A 22,156-nucleotide genomic window follows, 5' to 3' on the forward strand; every position below is an offset into this window, starting at 1 on the left:
ACCTCTGTCTTCTCGAAACTGTCTCAACTTCTAAGTTCAACAGAAAAACACATCCTTCAAGAGAATATCTGCTAAATTTTCACATACTTCATTCATTTTCTTAAATTGTAAGTTTTAAATTCTTCACCTCACATTAACAATCACAGTACATGTAAAAGATATGCAAGCTGCAAATGATACAATGTATAACAGGCAATCAGAATTTGTGCATCCCAAAAGGGGCATAACTCTGTGAATATTGAAGCAATGTTATTGGTTTTCAATCAGCCTCAACTCTGGTGGTGGAGACAAAGAGTCGAGAAATCTGATCACCCCTGAAGCAATTCTGTAGATGTCGTAACGCAAGAATGTTCATGCATGGATGGACAGACGGGCATCCCCATACTGTAACACCCCTTTTTCATTACAGACGAATATAAAAAAAAAAAAAAAACATCACCTACCTTTCTCCTAAACCTCTGAGCCAGCTGCTCAAGTCGTTCTTGTCTGAAATAAGAGGAAGAATATTTTTACATGAATGTTACTCCTGACTGCCTATGAAGCTACACAAATATGATATGAGTAACAGAGCATCTAATGGTCAAAAGAAATGCTCCCCTCTCAGGTTATCAGTGTCTTACTTACTGATGTTAAATTAAATTAAATTAAAACAAATCTAATGTTATAAAGACTACAAAATTGAAAACAAAAGATAAAAGAAAAGTTCCCTGTTTATTCTAGAAGTTATGAAGATATGGAGATGAAGTTAATGTGACACATGTTGAAAGTTTGGAAAAATTAATAAGCTATCTACCATCTACTTTCTTTCACTTTTAAATTTTATACCTTTTCTCTGACTGAAGGAGTTCCAGTCATTCTGAGTCTTGGCCTAATATAATCCTGGTAGAAATATTTACTGGGACTGTACAGGAAATAACCTCTGACCTACCGGATTAATTCTTCCCTGAGTGCTACTTCCCGGCCATGCTCTGCCTTCTCGAGGCTTGACCATGCGCTCTCAATGTCGTGAACCAAGATACCTTCAGGGGGAATGTATGCTCTCTGACCATTGGCTTTCAGTTTGGCTTGAATGTTAAAGTACTGAGCCTCAATGTTGCCCTTTTCTCGGTATCTAAAATAAACATCAATTCACAAACATTAGTGTTAATCACCAATATTTATTTATTTATTTGATTGGTGTTTTACGCCGTACTCAAGAATATTTCACTTATACGACGGCGACCAGCATTATGGTGGGAGGAAACCGGGCACAGCCCGGGGGAAACCCACGACCATCCACAGGTTGCTGACAGACCTTCCCACTTACGGCCGGAGAGGAAGCCAGCATGAGCTGGACTTGAACTCACAGCGACCGCATTGGTGAGAGGCTTCTGGGTCATTACGCTGCGCAGCGGGCTAACTAACTGAACCACAGAGGCCCCTTCCAGCAGAAAATAAAGGCAACTACAACATCGTAAATCCAAGAAAGTCATTTGTTTATGTCCTCTGATTTTTCAACAGTTCTGTAATTATAAATTTTCCTTGTCATTTGTTGATACATAGTGAAGAAAATGGTAAATATGTTTGAATGATTGACTGAGAAAAATGCATTCTTACTTGCAAGCTTTTAAAAACAGTTTTGTAAATATAAATAACCCATATGCTTGTACGCAATACAGAAAATAAATTCTGAACGATCAAGTGAGAAAATTGTTTGTATTCTCACTTGGGTGGTTTTTCAACAGTTCTATAATCCTTAAATTTGATCAGCTCTTCTGAATGGCCTCAGAGAGTTTGGGAATCGTCTGTTGTTGAGCTCCTGGATTTTCTGTCTAATCCACTCGAGGAGTTGTGTAGTCAGTGCTTCATAGTCCTCCTGCATTCTCCTTACATCCATAACCTGGGCCATTACCTGTGCACATAAATATCATTAACTGATTTGATCACAACATGTATGGAGAATCAACTCCATAGAGATATGGAGAATCAAGAAACATACCCCATGGAGAATCAAAATGCCTGCATACATGAATAACCAACTTGGAGAATGGAGATTCAACTGATAAGAGAAATGGAGAATCAACTGATTAGAGAAATGGAGAATCAACTGACTAAGGATATGGAGAATCAACTGATTAGGGAAATGGAGAATCAACTGACTACGGAAATGGAGAATCAACTGACTAAGGCTTTTAGAGAATCAACTGATTAGGGAACTGACTAAGCAAATGGAAAATGTTTTGAACCAGAAGTACATAGACGAAATGAATTCAAGACTATGAAGAAGAAAACTATGAACATTAAAGCTTAAATCCTGCCAACATCACTTCTCCTTCTAGTAGTCCAGTTGTAGACCTACAAACTGCTGTACAATTATTCAATAGGTGTTTAGTGGTCCAGTTGTAGACCTACAAACTGCCACACAATTATTCAATACATGTTCATCGTCATACTCAAAATTTTTTTCACTTATAGGATGACATCTTGGTTTATGAGTAGAGGAAACCAGATTAACCTCCAACCTTGACCATGTACCTGGCAAAATTCCTCGCTTAAAGATACAGCCAAAACAATAAGAGCTGGGTTTGAGCACCTAACCTCATTGGTCAAGGGGCTTACTGTTGCAGGGAGTAAGCATGCATATAACCATGTGAGCCAGTGAGCCTTGCATCTCACTGAGAGGCCATGTGCAAAGACTTACATCACCTAGGAGATCATCACCACCCTACCTTAGCTATTCTCCTTCCTCCTGTTTTCTCACTCTTCATCTTGGCAAAGTAATGGTAGTAAGATGCCACATAGGTCACAATGATCTTCTCGTCTGGCCTATTTACGTCGACATCTACAAATACATAAGACAGGTGCATTTAAAACATTTGATCATAAAATTCAGACATGCTCTACTGAATAACACTGAAATGGCATAATTTCAATGATTTAGGTTCAAAATTTTCTAATAAAAAAAAAAAAATTCTTCTCTTCCTCAAAGACTTGCATGCTCAAAATTTAAAATGTCTTTATCGATTTGCTTTAGAGATTTACTTTATTGATGAAATAAATCCTTTACAGCACTTTAAGATAAGGCACTTTAACAGAATACCTCGCCACTACCAAAGGAATTATATAGTTTTACCTTCAGGATCCAGGATCTTGGCAATGCCAAGTCTGTCCTGTGCTACGTCAAAAGCATTATTGAGATTGCCTATGTGATCTTCAGGAACCAATTCGTCATAGTTGATCAGGTCAGGCCTGGTATGGAACAAAAATGAGATGGTTTTTAAGCCAGGCTTACACATAAAGAATCTGTTAAACATTAGTTCGGCTTTATTAGCCATTAAGTCTTAATTTTTTTACATCTTCTTGTGGTGTGTTATGACTTAATTCAACATATTTAAAGTAAAACTATAAGGAAAATTTGCATAATTCAAAACTTATTGAAAAGGTATCTTCCACAAATATTTGATCCAATACATTCATAAAGTATCACTTTGGTGCTAAAAACTTGGATTTCCAGTAGAATAGCATCCAACTTTTTTCAGATCGTTTGAAGACTTGAATTTTGGCAAACTGGATGAAATGTTAGGTCGAACACAGGAGATGACACTACATCAACTGATTCTTACCTGTGGGCATGTATAAGTGCATTAAAAGCCAGGCCGTTCCTCCAGCTGCTTGTGAAGTTTTTGACATCAACACCTGGGTATCTAAAATAAAGACAAAACAGAGCACTGACTTCCATTTTTTACAATGGGAGACTCGAGGACGAGTTACACACCAGGTACACGTAGCATGCATCGTTTTCTGTCGGGACGCTGCAGTGCGTATGTACTTCATGTATCTTTTATGAGCACACGTAAGCTGAAAATTCTGACATAATACAGGAAAGAACAAATGAGTTCACAGGCTTGGGCCGTCTTGATACATGTGGGAATGAGTTCCCCATTTGGTACCTATTTCAAAGGACATAGCTCTGTAACAAGTGGATTAAGGGGGGATAACTCATACAGCAAATGACGACAACATTGCTGATGCAAGACAGAATACCAGTTTATTGCTTTGAATGGTGTTTCACATACAGCAAAATTTCACTTATATGAGGTGGCTTGCGGATAGAGTAAATTTCTATATTAGTGTGCCAGGTACCTCAGAAACGTCTAAATGTAATCCAGGAGCAGGATTTATACAAACCACTGAAGTGGATCCATGAATGACACCTACATAGCAGATTCAAAAGATTATTACATTCGAAAAAATCTAAAAATCACAATTAAAAATTCCTGTTTAGGATTTAACTGTATCTGTGTGTAATATTTTTTCTGCTGAATCAGATGAAGTTATAAGATCTACAAGATGGGTATTATCAAGCTAAAAGTCAGGATGTAAACACATGGTAAAAGCCTCACCCAGCAGTCTTTCTTTGGCACCACAGCAGTAAAGCATCTTTGGCAGATTTCTTCTCACTGTCTTCATCCTCCTCATCCTAAGTTAATGGAGAGAATAAAAAAAAACAATCATCATGACACAGAGAAGATCAAAGAAAATATGGTTCTAAAGATGAGGTGATACTTGCATCGAGTTGGTTTTCTGGTCTGAATGCAGCAAATTGCTCATGTTCCAATGAGAATGTGTACCAGAATTTCTTTTTTGAACAAAACCATAATTATGCAGATAATCAGAATGAAAATGTATTCTTCTGTCATCATTCTTCATACACAAACTATCTCAAAACGTCGTACATGGGAAGGCCTTCCAGCAACCTGCGGATGGTCATGGGTTTCCCCACGGGTTCTGCTCGGTTTCCTTCCACCATAATGCTGGTCGCCGTCACATAAGTGAAATATTTTTGAGTATGGCGTAAAACACCAGTCAAATAAATAAATAAATATTTCAAACATGTATGGTGTGAATGAGATTTATGAGTGGGATGAACCTGGCCTGAACATGGGGAACAACTCAAAGCTTCCAGAAACAGTAACTGAGCAAGAGCAAAACGTCTGCCTACAGAACCCATTACATGGCCAGGTCATGAAGATTCCGCATGTTTAATATAACTGTAACATTACTTTTACTTCAAGAAGGTTTTTAGCTACATACCACTTCAACCACAATATCTTGAATTTGGAAGCGTAAAATAATGGTCCAGATGAGACCCAGGATAAGTCGAGGATTGCCATCTACAATGTCCTCTGCTCCAATGTTCTCAAAATGTACCTGAAAATTGGAAAACAAATAAGATTTTTTAAAAATTTCTAACATAACTTACTGTGGCTTAGATATGGAATATTTGAAATGGCCAGAAGATTCATAATGTAATATGCTGCAACTATGAATGGCGCAATGACTTCTGTACCTGGCCACGATTCATCGACCCTAAGAATGATGGGCCAGAAACAACTGATGACAAAGAAACACTTGACGGATAAGAAACAAATGAAACAGAAACAAACAATGGATCGAAAACAACTGATGAAACAGAAACAAATGACTGATCCGAAACAAATGATGGATCATGAAACAAATGATGGATCGTAAGCAAATTATGAAACAGAAACAAATGATAGGACATGGAAAAAAAAAAGCCTGAAAGGATAGATCAGAACTACGATTGAACACAAACCGCTGATGGACAGATGGATTAGATATGTCTGCTCGGCATAGCAATAACAGAGGGTGACCACTCAGGCACAGGTTATATATGTGTGATGCTGAATAGACCAGATCCAGTTTAACAATAAATGAGAAACTATACATATGCATCTGTAAACTGAGCAGGTGACTGGCAATTCCATGTGGATCAGAATAAGACCTTGACACTCAGTGCCAAGTTAAATTATCATATGAGGAAACTAATCCACCTGCATCAACGCACACAAAGACAACACTGATCTGACTGGAGAGCTTACGATTTTAAAAATATTCAGGACAATTGGTTTACTGTGAGAAAAAAAAAAGAAAAACAAAAAAAATGGAGGTGACCTCTTTTTGTCTTCTAGTCTTATGTTGATATACAGGTTCAGATTGGAGATGGATAATTTTATGACTTTTAAGGTTTATCCAAAACATTTCTTTTTGCAGTATCATACAATGTATAACTGTAAGCGCATAAGGTGCACACAGTTATGGGATGGGCGCATAACACATAGAACAGGATCTAGGTAGGTCTAGAAACTTTCAGGGTAAATTATACAATTATTGCATGATTCAGAGTGGAAAATTGTGATTGGTTGGTGTGCGCGCGAGTTGCACATCAGCTGTTGAGAGCCGACAAATCACGTTATCCGGTGTGATAAAACAATTATTGCATGTTCCACTCTGAAACATGCAATAATTGTTTTATCACACCGGATAACCCATCACTCAAGACTTTACGTTTCCATCCGTGAATGGTATTTGGACAGACCTAAAAACAAATGACTGTCAAATCAGACGACAGATGTGACATCATACAACACAAAGGGGAGACTACCTAAGACCCAACCAAAAACAAATGTGATGTAGCATGTTTAGGGTGCTATAGTGCATGGGTTTCTTTTAAGACATTAAAGCGTGTAACATCATGAAATGTGACGTGATATTATCCAATGGGGGAACGATACATTTACAGGAGGTACAATGGTACAAGTTACCCACGAGAAGGGCATATGGGGATTTTAACAGTGTGGAATTTTACCCCAGAGCTGCTGGTGCATAACACACAAAACCGTACCTAAATATGTCTAGAATTTTCGAACTATTCAAAAAAAACACTGTCACAGAGAAAGGTATAGATGGTTTTCAGTTTCAATCCCAGTTTAGGTAGTTCTAATATCCGGATACAATTTGCACATTATCATCTACTGCCTAAATCTAGACTTTTCTCTTTCTTGTCACAAACTATAATTTGATATCAAATCACACAGATTTTTCCATTTGCAGACAACAACCAAAAAGTGCAGAATTAAACAGAGAGAAATAAATGTAATAACATATTACTTTTGCTGCTGAAATCTGGATTTTTCCATGACAACACCTTTCTACCTTCCAAGCAAACCTCAAAACAACTTTCTAAGATCAAAAGAACTCTTAGCATCAGGAAAAATGAGCAACTTGGTCATGGAATAAATTTGGGGTCACTTTGTTTTTTTATTTATTTGATTGGTGTTCTACGCCATACTCAAGAATATTTCACTTATACGACGACGGCCAGCATTATGGTGGGAAGAAACCGGGCAGAGTCCAGGGGAAACCCACGACCATTCGCAGGTTGATGGTAGACCTTCCCACTTATGGCCGGACAGGAAACCAGCATGAGCTGGACTTGAACTCACAGCGACCACTTGGGGTTGTTTAACTTCTTAGTAATGCACAGTCAGACTTCTGGCTGGACGAAACTTCTGTGTGCGTATTATTTTAATTTTTCACCTGTTGACATCCAGGTGACATCCAGGTGTCTAAATTACGGAATTCAGGTGGCATTTTTACAGAATGTATAAACTGCTCTAAACTTTTCCAAAGCTTTTTGACACAGTGAGAGTTATCTTGACTTGCTTGCATAGCAATCTAGATAAAGTGAGTGATAAAGATAAATCAAGGTGCGGCAGTAACCTCACAACTTAATCACAAGAATAACAGTGTGAATTACTGGCTATAAAGAGACCACAAGAACACAGTATCGGCATACTGTTATCTCTAAACAAAGATACAAATGTAGCAAACTAATAGTCACTCTGATAAAGATGTGTATTGATACAAGCTAAACTGTATGTATCTCTCTCTGTTTTATATATCTCCTATTAGAAAACCTTTCCTGCAAGTCCACACAATTTGCAGGTAGTTTTGGCACGGCACATACATGCACTAGAATATTTGCGTACTTGAATATTTGTTACATACATCTACATCACATGCTTGAATATTTGTTACATACATGTACACTACGTACTTGAATATTTGCTTCATACATGTACACTACATACTTGAATATTTGTTACATACATGTACACTACATACTTGAATATTTGCTTCATACATGTACATCACATACTTGAATATTTGCTTCATACATGTACATCACATACTTGAATATTTGTTACATACATGTACATCACATACTTGAATATTTGTTACATACATGTACATCACATACTTGAATATTTGTTACATACATGTACATCACATACTTGAATATTTGCTTCATACATGTACATCACATACTTGAATATTTGTTACATACACACACTTGAATATTTGCTTCATACATGTACACTACGTACTTGAATATTTGTTACATACATGTACATCACATACTTGAATATTTGTTACATACATGTACATCACATACTTGAATATTTGTTACATACACACACTTGAATATTTGCTTCATACATGTACACTACGTACTTGAATATTTGCTTCATACATGTACACTACGTACTTGAATATTTGCTTCATACATGTACACTACGTACTTGAATATTTGCTTCATACATGTACACTACGTACTTGAATATTTGCTTCATACATGTACATTGTGTACTTGTATACTTGTATTATATGCAGAAGCTACAAAACAAGTATTTTTTTGCACTTTACAAAGACTCTGGATTCAAAGTATATTATCTCGGTTCTTCAATCTTTTTACATATAACTGGGTCAACTTTGAATGGAATATAAGAATAAAATTTCATTTATCCGTAAATGATTTGTGTTATCAAATCAAGAATTAGTTTTTTTTAAGATGGTTGTTTGTGTGTGGAGAATACCAGGTTTTGTAACAAAAAAATCAATTCACCATACACGCTTGCTACATAGCCTACAAACCTCTTCATGTTAAAACAAAAGTCGAATTAGCAAGACAAAATGGATTCAAATGATCACTGACCTTAAGCTGAAGAAATACAATAAAGTGTTGCATAAATTAAAAAGGTATCTTTTTATGTGTGAAATAGGAACATATCTTACTTTCCTGCCTTTCATGCCTATTTATTTCATTTGATTAGTGTTTTATACCGCACTCAAGACTATTTCACGTGTACGACGACAGCCACAGTTATGGGGGGAGGATCCTTACGTGTCCAAAGTGTCTTATGGCTGACATGGTTAGGTAAGACTCTTGACTCTTTACGCTTCAAAGTTGAGCGTTTATTTTCTTCAACAACTGTTCCTGTTGTTAGCTATGTTCATGTCAAGTAAGTGTGAAAACATTATCTTCTTGAAGTCATGGTATTAAACGGAGTGTACACACGGTACTGTGTATGAAAACATTGTCTTCTTGAAGTCATGGTATTAAACGGAGTGTACACACGGTACTGTGTATGAAAACATTGTCTTCTTGAAGTCATGGTATTAAATGGAGTGTACACACGGTACTGTGTATGAAAACATTGTCTTCTTGAAGTCATGGTATTAAATGGAGTGTACACACGGTACTGTGTATGAAAACATTGTCTTCTTGAAGTCATGGTATTAAACGGATTGTACACATGGTACTGTGTATTAAAGTTAAAGTCACAGTGATGTGAGCTTTGACAGGTTGCGGTACACTTCTTAGAAACCACATGAAAAAGCATCTTGATGTTTGTAATACAGGTCATACAATGTGAAAAGGTTTGTGCAGAGTGCAGTATGTGTCACAAGAGTTTAAGAGACATTTTACAAAGGCTTGACCCGCCTATGGAAAAAAAGTAAATTTTATGTAGTACATGTAATAAGAGTTTCTTTCTTTCTTTGATTGGTATTTTATGCTAAACTCAAGAATATTTAACTTATACGACTTATACAAATTTATACGAAAATTCCACCAAAAATGGAGGAAACATCAGAAAAAAGATGTCAGGATATTTCTCTCTCTTTTTTTTTTTTTGCCTTTCATGTAGCATTCAAGGAGGTTATAATCTCCACTGCCCATAGGCAATATTCTTGTAGCAAGTTATAACTATATTTCACTTATGACAGTATGACAGTCTCTTATCTGCTACTGGCATCAAAACAAGCACTATCATACAAAAATCACAAGTTTTATTAACCTGTGTTACGGAAAATGCAAGTTTTTATCACTGTACATGTGATCAGCTGTTGCAGTACAATCCCTCAGCCTGAGGCATCACATGTTTATTTCTATGTTCTTACATACAAAACTACTTGAGGGTGATCAAACACATGTACCATGGATAGAATAGCACATTAAAAACAAAGCACAAAACATGCCTCTAGGTGCATAACAGTTCTTACTATTAAACATATGCGAATTGTATCATTAAAAAAAAAAACCGAAATCACGATATTTCTCTTCCTGTGTAGAGGGTTTTGTGTGTCGCTGTGCAATCAGGTCTCTCAAATGAAAATTCATGTCCCGTGTTAAATTATATACCTATGAGGCCTGTTAGAAGATAGTTTGTCAAAAAAACCGCTAGAGTGAGATTAAGAGCAGTTTAGTCAGAGCTAAATAGTATGAAAGATAGCAAAATGTAGGAGTTCTATTCACAGTAAAAAACAAATTTTAGAGCCAAATGTAATTAACATCATTTTTTGTCAAGTTAAATTGGGGAAATATACACAGCAGTATCCCTTGTTCACCTTCAGAAATCTCTACATAAACTGATGAAATTTTTATCACTTATATTAAAGTGAAATATCAAGACATAATGTGATGTAAAATTGGTTATTACATTTCTTTTATTTACCACAACTATGTACAGCAAGTTTTCATCTAAATTCACATTATCAAATTGTCAAATAAGTATTAAACAGAATATTGCACATCAAATTTTGTTCCTAGCTGTGAAGCTGAACAACATAACACACTGGAAGTGTTGTGCCTGTACTGTGTGTGAACTTTCACCTCTCACGTGAACAATGTTTGTATTATTCAAATTTCACAGTGCAATCTGTTTGATCAATAGTAGAACAGAAGCCCAGTGTTATTTTGGATGTGAGCAGTTGTCCATATGTTTCTTCACGCAGGCCAGAGATGTCGCCATTCCAATTCAACTCATGATACTCACAAAAATAATATTTCCCTCCATTACTCTATTCACCATGGACACTAATACTATCCGTCCTATTTTTTTTGTAAGGATCATGTCCTAATTTTGTTCAAGTGTTTAATCAGACTCTTGGTTGGTCATTCCCCACCACTGACTCACCCCATACGTAAACATTACACTGGTCAGGTACAATGAACAGTCGTGAGAGAGAGACCTAGAGGAAATTTAAACATCAGGAATACCAATATTACCCTGGTTATTGAATCAAAATAATCCCTTTATTAATCAAATATGTACCTGCTTAGATGAAAAGATACATAGTTTGAATGTTTGTTTTTCTAGGTGCAACACGGATGTCTATTACACAGTGTGTCTGTCTGTCTGTCACTGTGTCTGTGACTGTCAGTCAGTCAATCGGCTAGTCAAATTTTTGACATCCTATCTGGTAAAACATGGCCGACCACTTAACGAGGGGCCCAACTACATTCATCTAAACCATTCTACAACTGTGATAATCTCTCATTTTCACTAGAAGACAAAGGATAGAGTGCCACCTACAAGTCCTTAGTGTCAGTATTTATATGTAAAATAAGTTAGTACCTTTTTTGATCTTGTCATAAAGTTGTAATGATAGTGAAATGACTTGCTTAATCAGAACTTGATCTATTCCACACCAAAAACCAGAAGCAAATTTATATATCTGAATGTATATCAGAAAGCTTGAACATGTTTTCACCTGCTTTTTGGTGGCTTTGGTTAAAATTATTTCATCTATTTATTTCACTGGTTCTTCATTGGACACAAACATGACAATGGAAACACTTTCAATCCTTTCTCTATTAGAAATGGTAATCCAGATTGATAAAAACCTAAAGACTAACTTTGTAAACACAGGCCCAGTTAAGGTGCAGAAATGAAGTTGGGTTAAGCACAGAAACGAAAAAAAAAATAAAAAATAAATAAATACACAGAACATTTTCTGCTGCAGCCATACAGTGATGGGGGGTCTTACCTTTGACCTAAGGAACACCAGGCATCTGTTCACGTTCTCCACTTTCTGTACCCTCAATATGCCTTTGTTTGGTTTGCCCAAATGTTCTCCAGATATGATTTCTAACAGTTTCATGAGCAGTTTCCCATCAGCCAAGTCACGGAATAAGTCCTTGATTTCCAGTCGAGCCTAAAAAAAACAGATATACAAATCGTGAAAGTGTTGTACAATTATCAAATTAATTGTAGCTTAGATGTTTCATCATCCAACTGGAATATTAATAAAGAAATAAAATCCATCAATCACCGTTCATAAAATAAAATATGTCATAACACTGATATTAGTAAATAAATGTACACATCCCGATACTCACAGAAAAAAAAATTAACAATTATTAAAAAAGGCTTTCTCAAAAATTGTCTGGGACATTTCTTCGTGTCTATGCATGTCTAATCACAACTTTGTCCGCTCTGTCTAAAATGCACAAGATGTATGGCTGGTCTTTGCTAAGTTCTGGATCAGGCAGAAGTATCAATTGATGAGGGCAGATATATCCTGTATACATGTAAACACAGAACATGTAAACAAAATGGACGGGAGAATCCCCTGTATTATTTCTTAGCATCTCTAATCTCAGCCCAGGTCTAATTTATACCTGGCCAATCAAACGTTTGTATTTTTACCTCCAAAACATAAAGACAAACTGAAACATTCTGACTTCACAGACAAGTTACAAATGTAAGTTACTATAAATTGTCAGACTTTTCTACCTCTGAAACACTTTATTTAGTGGAATTTATACATGCCAATTACTATGAATTTGACTCAAAAGTCATTTAATTGTGCCACAAATGATGCAAGCTTCAGAAAATTGTGCATATTATTTCACTAAACCCCCATAGTGCTCTCAAAATGTTTCAAAATATTGGTTGCAGAGGTTGTAGAAAACGTTGAAGAATTAGGGAGCCAGTATTTAATGTTTTCAATCTGACAATGCAAAATCATGATGTCAAATGTATAGGTTTTTAGGCCTATATCTCATCGATTGTCCTTTGCCCAGGAAGTGGTGGAAGTCAGATTTCAACACTAAACTATACTGATTAAAGCAAGCCTTTTTAATTCAAAAACACTGCTTTTTGTTGTAGTTTTGTGTTTTCATAAGACATAATGCATTAATTGTAGTCTAAACACCATGTGAGTAGCCCTTTGAGAGTTTTAAAAGCACAGGTAAGTCAGGTTAGAAGTTAGATTCAGAGACGTGTTCTCAGTTGAGGTGTCACAACCTCCCTCCCCAGGTGTCATTCAGGTAACAGGTCGTTAGCTTCCACACGTACACAGATCTAAGGACGGGCGATGATAACAAAAGCTTTCACAATGGCCTATTAATCACTGTCGGCAGTTTGACAAGCCTGACTAAAGCTCATTTCCTTCAGGTTAGCATCCCTCCCTCTCATCTCCTCAGACAGTTAAGATTTGGCAGTCAGCAGATAAGCTTCTCGGCCTACCGCTAATCCCAGATTAGGTAACCCGCAAGGTATTTATGTTCTCTCTTCAGAGGGATTTACCTGATAATGGGCTAAAAAACAAATCCAGTAGGAAATAGAGATTTTATCTGAACTGTACAGACTCAGAGTTTAATACTAAGCTCAAATACATCTAACATTTGATTTATTTGGTTGGTGATTTACGCTATACTCAAGAGTATTTCACTTATAAAACAGTGGCTGGCATTATGGTGTGAGGAAACTGAGCAGAGCATGGGGGGAAAAACCCACGACCATTTGCAGGTGGCTGGCAGACCTTCCCACGTAAGGCCGGGGAAAATATATGTAACAGTATAAGCTTCTTCCTTCAAACTGTAAGAATTGTGAACTTGAAAACAAGACAGATAAAAATACACTGAGCTGAAGTTTTATTAGTGTTAACCCATGGAACATGTACTTGCATGAATGACAAATTTTCACAACTGTACTCAACCCTTGTCCCTTTCATCCCCTCCCCCCCGCTCCCCCCACTTACTCTCTTTGTTAAACATCACTAAAACACTTACACCTCACGCATGATTTGCTATGCAATCTGGTCAAATGCTTATAAAGTCAGAATGTCTTAAAACAAGAATATGTTCTCGTTAATTTGTTAATAAATGTGTAGGAGTGGATAAAAACAATTCAGCACTGGGAGTGTTCTGATCGAAAAAGGGAAAGGCAGTCATCATGAGGAAAAATAATTTGCCGCATTTAGTGATGGTAAACCTCAAACAAAATTCTCATTTAAAAATCTACAAAAAGTATTCAAAGGTTTCTAATCCATCTTCTTTTGATATCTGTAGTTATATTTATATAAGATTCTTGTTCGATTTTGCAACAGTGTAAATTAAATTGCAGAACTGATTTTATGCAAATATTTTTCTTATAAAAAAAGCTGTTAACATGTTTAATATATCTTAAATTGACCAGTACAGGTTTCACTCAGAAATATCTGAACTGATAAGAATCATGAACAGTTTTAATGAAATTCCTTGTTTTGTTTTTTTTTTAATATTATTTTTAGGGGGGGGGGGACTATATCAGAGAGCAGGTACATGTAGCTCAAAGCCCACAAATGGCCATGTTTTGCCCAGGTACATGATCTTGGCCTGCTTTTTGTTATGTTGTTGTTGTGCCTAGTGTATATCAGATCTGCTAGTGACAGGGCCAGGACTAGCTCTATTTCTCTGCCACTGGGTCAGGCCAAGGAAGGAATGTCAATATTTGTGGAGAAAACAACATCTCTGTTGATTCTTCATTCCCTGTGTAGCTGCTGCTAACACATGGCAAACAGTACAGCGGCAGGCTCTCGTCACTCTTCCATAGCAAGTCAACTTAATGCCAACAGGAAAAGAGAAAACTATAGAACCCCATGAGGTCATGTGAAAGATTGAGCTCTGGGGTGATGGATATGAATTAACAGGGTTCTACAATATCACTCAGTGATTAATCAATGGTTATTTAACATCATATGCAAGAATTTTTCAATTACACGGTGATGGGGTCATGTGAAAGATTGAGCTCTGGGGTGATGGATATGAATTAACAGGGTTCTACAATATCACTCAGTGATTAATCAATGGTTATTTAACATCATATGCAAGAATTTTTCAATTACACGGTGATGGTGTGGTCATTTTTACCGGTGGAGGGAACTGAAGAGCCCACAGGCTGAATAAACCACTGAACTTTGGCAAATTAATTATGAGCCTTCCTGCATGACGTGTAGATTGGCACCACTGTTTTCTTGGAAGATAAGAGCTCTTCAACGACGGTTAGACCGCACTACGAGCCACCAGACCATCCTCAACAGCATATTGTCACTAAGATCCCTATGAGAGCTACCACACAAGTCGCTGGTTCAATGCCAGTGCTAGACAAGGAATTTTGAAGATTCCCCAGCTTCGACTGTAGCCAGGATGGCACACATTAAGCAGTAGACAGTGCTCTCTTGACCGGTCTTTCATCACGTTTGCTGGAGACGCTGCAGATCCTTCTTGTGATCATGGCTTTAACATTTGTGCCATTTATTGTTTAATCTATTTATCTGATGGGTATTTTACGCCGTACTCAAAAATATTTCACTTACATGACAACGGAATCTGCCGTTTAGTTTCACGGTCCTAATGGTATGTATAACAATTATATTAAAATAAATGCAATCCATAGTATAGAAAAATTGTTTAAAACTGAATCTTAATGCAAAACACAACGAACAATAATGTAGAGTGTAAACGCCATTTTAAAAGAACACTAAATTTATAGATTTTGCTTCAAATTGAAGCAACTTCAGAGATGTTAACAAGCTTTTCAGTATGCACAATATGTGCTGTTTTTCAACCTAGTGACAAACCCCTAGGAAAAGTTAGTCCATTTCCTCCTATAACTGACACATGATGGCAATACAAATTTAAGAGACATCATGTCATATGTAATGGTATCAATATTATATTTATAACTCTATACAGTTTGAGTTATTCTACTCTCCGTACTGAACATGAATGATTCTACCTGCAACATCCGTCTGTATTATATAAGCCTATAAACTCATGTTGTTTAGGCCAATGCTGAAGATTATTATTATTATTATTATTATTACACAATATTGATAGCAGCAGTGTTCTTGTCTTAACATTTACTGTGTATATAGTCCACAGCAATAACAACAACAACAGTGATCAAAGCAGGACAACACATAGAAAAATATTGTATTTTAACAGCCGTGCAGTCAAATTTTACTTTTGCTGACAAATTCACAGCGACACATGTTTCACCATTGATCACGATGGTCCGGGTACAAAACTCAAGCATTTCACTTATGATTTAAATCAATACCTACATACCTATATTTGTAAGGTCACACAGCTAACATTATCATGTAAGTATATACTAGCAAGTGCCCAGGAGGAAGTAGTTCAGGAATTGACATCAAAGGGTATCATATGTGGGCAGTCTATTAAAAATGCGATAATGAACTAAAACTGAGAAAACTGCAGAAAATATCTATCAACTATGGTGCCACTGAACAGTAAGAAAACCTAGCTACATATACACGTGAAAGCAGGTAGGTGACTGACCAGGGTATAACTGGTGAGCCTTTTGATATTTCTTGTATTAAAACATCTAAACATCTACATTTAATGTCCCTTTTAAAAGAAGACAGATTTGTTTTCTGAAATACATTTTCTACATGTGGAGTATTATTTACAAAGAGGATTTAGATAGGGACAAAAATAAACTACATACTTCTCTATACAATATGGCTGTAGAGAAGCATTTGCTCTAATATCCCCTTCCCCCAAAATTACTCCTTTATTAACACCCCCTCCCCCCTCCCCCCATGACATCTTAATGAAGAAAAATACTAATCAAAAATCTAACTTCTGGTAGGGTCACTTGTTTGTGTCTGATAGAATATCATCCTACTATCAAATCAAACGTCAAAGCCCTGTAAGACAAATAAAACATGCAACATGGGCATTATCTATCAAAATGAACTGAAAACTCACCTTTTCCAGAAATGAATTGGCCCATTTTGTGAAGGTCTTTTTCTGAATAAACACCCGCTCATCCTGCAAGGCCTTGATTCGTCCCTTCTCAAAATTCTGTACAGTTTCCATGGTTAGACTTTTTCCGCTCGCACTACATTAAGCCTGGAATGAAAACAAACAGGTAATTTTAATCTCACAGTTTCCAACAGTTACCTGGCAACATTTCACACCACAATGATCAAGCAACATTTCTAAAGATGACAAAATCTTACACCTGTTGAAATAACAAGAAGAGATGGTAAACATAAAAGTGCTAAACAGTATACCGGAAGAAACCAAAAGTAAAAAATTAAAACAACATGCAACCATGTATGTACATAACCCTCGTCAGACGTGAACTGTTTTACAAACATATCGTTAAGGTATTATTACCTTGTAAAATGATTTACTTATTTCAATGATGTTGAACGCCATAGCCATGACTTCTTTGTTGTATGATTAGCTGTCTCAGCTTCATAATTACGGGGGCCTCCGTGGCTCAGTCGGTTAGCGCGCTAGCGCAGTGTAATGACCCAGGAGCCTCTCACCAATGCGGTCGCTCTGAGTTCAAGTCCAGCTCATGCTGGCTTCCTCTCCGGCCATAAGTGGGAAGGTCTGCCAGCATCCTGCGGATGGTCGTGGGTTTACCCCGGGCTCTGCCCGGTTTCAACCCACCATAATGCTGGCCGCCGTCGTATAAGTGAAATATTCTTGAGTACGGCGTAAAACACCAATCAAAAAAAAAAAAAAAAAAAAAAAAAAATCATAATTACACTAATCAAACCGGATGGAGGCTGGGGGAAATCCATGACACAAGCAATGGACACATCACTGACTTAAAGCTACATCTGAACATGAAGCAACTGGATTTGAAAATGCACAATTTTACTGGATAATGGTTAGGCCACAACAACTTAAACTGTTCGTTTATGGGTAGAATAAATCTCTTCCCAATGTCTGAGGAGCGCATAAAAATAAAAATAATCACCTAATTTATGGCACTGTAATTTTCCTGTTGTTGACATATTTACATGATCGAAAAACAGGAAAACCATAAAACTATCAAGACTGTACAAAATAAAAACGTGGATTTCCATTTTTATTTCACTCTTCAATTTTTTAGTGTCAGCTCGCTGGTAAAACCAAAAAAATACCACATCCTTAATGAACTTTCAATACAAGGCACACCAGCCTCGGCCGTGTAGGTCATAGGAGTGGTTTCAACTACCACAGTTTATGATATATAAACCGAAAACCTGCAATATGATTAACAAATCGAACGAAGTAACAGATACCCGGGTTGGAGAAGAATCATGAGCAATGAAGTGTAGCTGTAACAAACACAAGATGGACGATACACTGACAGTAATATGCAAAATTATCCTGTAAACTTTACAAACCAAAAACAGAACAATGTTAGCCAAAAACCAGGAACATACATGTGTATGTGTGTGTGTATGTGTGTATGTATGTATGTATATCTATATCTATATATATATACATAGACTGATCCTTGTCTGCCTGAAACAATTCATATGGGCATAATCACGCATGAAATGTTAGGTGATATGCCTGCATCCATACCTAAAGTATGTATATTTATTTAATATTTGATTGGAATTTTACACCATACTCCAGAGTATTTCATGTAACCGATGGTGGCCAGCATTATGGCGAGAGGAAACCCAGGGGCTAACCCATAAGCTGGAGCTGCAGCAATCATATTGGTGAGAGGCAGTCCTGGGTCACTGCACTGCATTAGCAAGTTAACCACAAGGTCACCGAGTCCCCCCGAAAGCATATATAATCAAGCATATTAAAGGTACACATAGCAATCAGTACCGGTACTTTAAATTCCACAAAAACTACAAAAACCATAAAACTACAAGCTGAATTTTGCCACTTGTATGATGAACTTGGATGGAAGCTACTGAAATCATATCAGGAGCTTTAATTATGGAAGATACAAAAAGACCATTAGAATTAATAACAACAGGTAAACAAACGAGTAATCAATACAGGTAGACTGCAAGGTGTGATCAATTGCTTTGCACTACCAGATAATCCCATTAGTGTTGTCCTGGAATCACAAGAGATCAATACCCTGTATGTATATAACCTAAAAATTCCCACACAAGAAAAAATCTGTTTTTGAAGGCAAATGAAACACAAAATATTACTTTTGGTGCTGAAATTTAATTTAAATTTGAAATTTTAATTTAAATTTTACCAACAGCTCTCTGAGTCAGTTGAAATGAGTAATTCAGTCATGAACGGAATTTTAAATCTAATATGGTATTCCAAACAACCTGCCACCAATCCTGAAGGGCAGAAGTCACCAAAATGCACACTGCTTTCGCCATGAAAATCTGTCCAACTATAAATTATCTTTCATTGTCATTTGATACATCCAAATAATGCATAATTTGGAAAGATTATGTCTACAATTGTTATGGTAAATCACTTTTGATAAGTCTGATGATGAATTATTAGACCATCTGAGCCATACTGATAATGACTGTATAATAACTCATTGATTTCTACCTATTAACCATCCTACACTATCATGATAAACCCTTAAGCCATTAAGTCCAGGGAACAGGAATCTAACCTTACACACAAGTTATGCAACATGTACTGTTTACTTTTGACAGTCTCAAAATGATAAAAGACTATCTTAATTTGATTCCAGCATTATACAAGAAGTTCTAACACTTAGCATGCCAATGTCCAGTGATCATTTAACCGAACGAACATTAAAATTTACACACCAACACCTTTAAGCCAGAAGACAGATTTACACAGATACATCACAAGGTTTTGAGACCAAAGCGAATGCCTCTCCTTCTCAGTAAATCCATCACAATGTAACAATCAATCAGAATATCACACTATGGACTGAAAGATCAATATTAATATTTTTTCAACAGTGCCACAATTTAGAGTTTTCAAAAGGAGGTTTTATGTTGAAAGGAAAATGGCAGTCACTATATGATTGACGAGGCTGTAGCAAACAAACTGCCTGCATGACAACAGAGTTAAACCCATCTGTTCACCACAGGGTCCATTCTCTCAATCAGAAGAACTCCCAAGTTTGTAACAAAATTTGATTAAATCTGGCTCAATACTTCACCAGATATGCTGTGACAAGCAGTGCCTAACAAAATAGTTAAAACACAGATCAAATGTAAAAATGGACACACACACACACATGTACCAAAATCTAACAGTTATTAAAAATTGTCCCAAAACATAGGTATTCAAATTCAACGGACATGAAGAAATAGAGAACATACATGCATTAATGTGTACAACAGATTCAAACTTAAACTTGAACATGCAACCTGTCAGTGACAGGTGTAATGTAACAAACTTAATTACCCCTTACTTAATTACCCTAGCTTAGTTACGACATGAACACTCCAACTGTTTTCAAGGAAACTACGTAATAAGAATGGCTATAAACATACAGCTAATGTAGTCTTCGGCTTGACCACTATGCAATTAGTGTAGTCTGAGAGGTCACACTAGAAATCTGCATGCAAAATGAAACTTAATATCAGCAGTTTTATTATGTCACAGTGCTCCAGACGGTGACAGGTTTCTTTACATTACTTAGTCTAGAAATGATCCAGTGCCATTTGGCATGGAGGAGAGAAAAAAAATAAAGAAAAACAGTTAGACAATTAACTTAGAATAAGTATAATTTAAATTTTAAAACCAAATTTTAAAAATGTGTAGGAGGTTTGCAATTTTAGGCTATAATGCCTGTAAAGGCTGTGAAACTGGAAACATATCCAGCCAACAGGCAACGCTAAATTCTGTGCATCAAAAGATAATTTGATCAGCGTACAATTTAGAATTAGACAATGTACTCAAACTATACTGCGCTTATTAAAACTAATACAAAGTGTAAAAAATGAATGTTACAGGACACAAAATATATCATTTTCTCCCATGAAAACCATCACTGTGACCATTCAAAGTATATAAGAATCAGAGTTAAAGTTTCTAAAAAGTAATGTTTGTGTGATGTTTTAACAAAGGTTGGCTCCCCTGCCTTTATTTATTTATTTTTTTTTTTAACCACTGAACACGCACATGACACACTTCTTACACAACTAAAAACATGCAGTATTACAAAAGACAGGTTTCTTCAGACCTATGTGCCATGCGTCTCACACAGGCTCAGGTACACTAGAATGCAGTGATGATTTGTTGTAAGTAGGTCATGAAAAAGAAACTTTGCTCTGAAAACACACCTGGACAAAAAAATAGTGACAGGACCTGTAAAAAGTTGCTGTGTAATATATGGGTGCAAAGACGCATTTTAGCACAAAGTCTCAACAGGTACCCTAATTCTTCTAATTTTTGGGACACTTGGTCAGCCCTTTTTAGTCAATTTATATGTAACTGAAAGAGGAATATTTAGTTTCTCTTTTCTCACATGGTTAGTCCATCTAATGAACAACACATTTATATCTTTACTTTCCAAAGAAAAAAAAAACTGCAAGAAAAACATATTTGTTTGCTTTCAGAGCTACTAACATCTGTCCTAAAAATTGGAACTAGATACATCGAAATTTACCTTAGAGAATCAGCTTTGAAACAGATTTGTTGAAACAGTGAAGAGTAACTCCGGTTCCAGACACAAAAAGTATGAAGGCTTAAACATCATATAAATCAGAAATATATTTTTAGAAAATAAATCTGTAGGAGCAATAAACTTAGGTCTCCACATAAATTTGACATAAACTGGATATTTCAACCACCTTGACCCAGAATTAAAATACCTTTGGGTGTCAACGACAAAAAAAAAAAAATAAATAAACTGGTAGACCACTAGGCTGTGTAAATTAGAGAAAGAGCAGCCATATAGAGTTATGAATAAAAGGACTTGCAGATTTTCATGTGCATATAGTCGCTGGACTGAATACCGTGGTTATCATGTCTAGATATTAATCAGTCGTGATAAGTCAACATGTAGGGTTGGTTATTCATTTCACGCATCTGTTGATATTTTGCGAGGTAAGTATGTAGATTATTAGCATTTCCATACTGTAATGACAGCGGCGTGCAGTCATGCATACATCAAATGTGTAAACTTCAAACAACTGCTCTAATGAGTCTTCATAACATGGTCGCCACAGAAAATACAAAAAATGA

The 22,156-nt window shown here is 36.3% G+C and overlaps 1 protein-coding gene across 1 annotated transcript in view; it reads right to left on the minus strand.

Moving 5' to 3' along the window:
• The window catches only part of LOC135466408 (spectrin beta chain-like), a 153,590-nt gene that overhangs the window by 105,543 nt on the left and 25,891 nt on the right, over nt 1-22,156 (minus strand). Inside the window, 5 exon segments of the mRNA XM_064743860.1 lie at nt 3,603-3,683; nt 4,383-4,459; nt 5,074-5,190; nt 11,956-12,123; nt 16,970-17,113. Coding sequence (XP_064599930.1) covers nt 3,603-3,683; nt 4,383-4,459; nt 5,074-5,190; nt 11,956-12,123; nt 16,970-17,080 — 554 coding nt within the window. The 5' untranslated portion in view covers nt 17,081-17,113.

The sequence above is a fragment of the Liolophura sinensis genome, chromosome 6 (assembly GCF_032854445.1).
Source record: "Liolophura sinensis isolate JHLJ2023 chromosome 6, CUHK_Ljap_v2, whole genome shotgun sequence".
Taxonomy (NCBI): domain Eukaryota; kingdom Metazoa; phylum Mollusca; class Polyplacophora; order Chitonida; family Chitonidae; genus Liolophura; species Liolophura sinensis.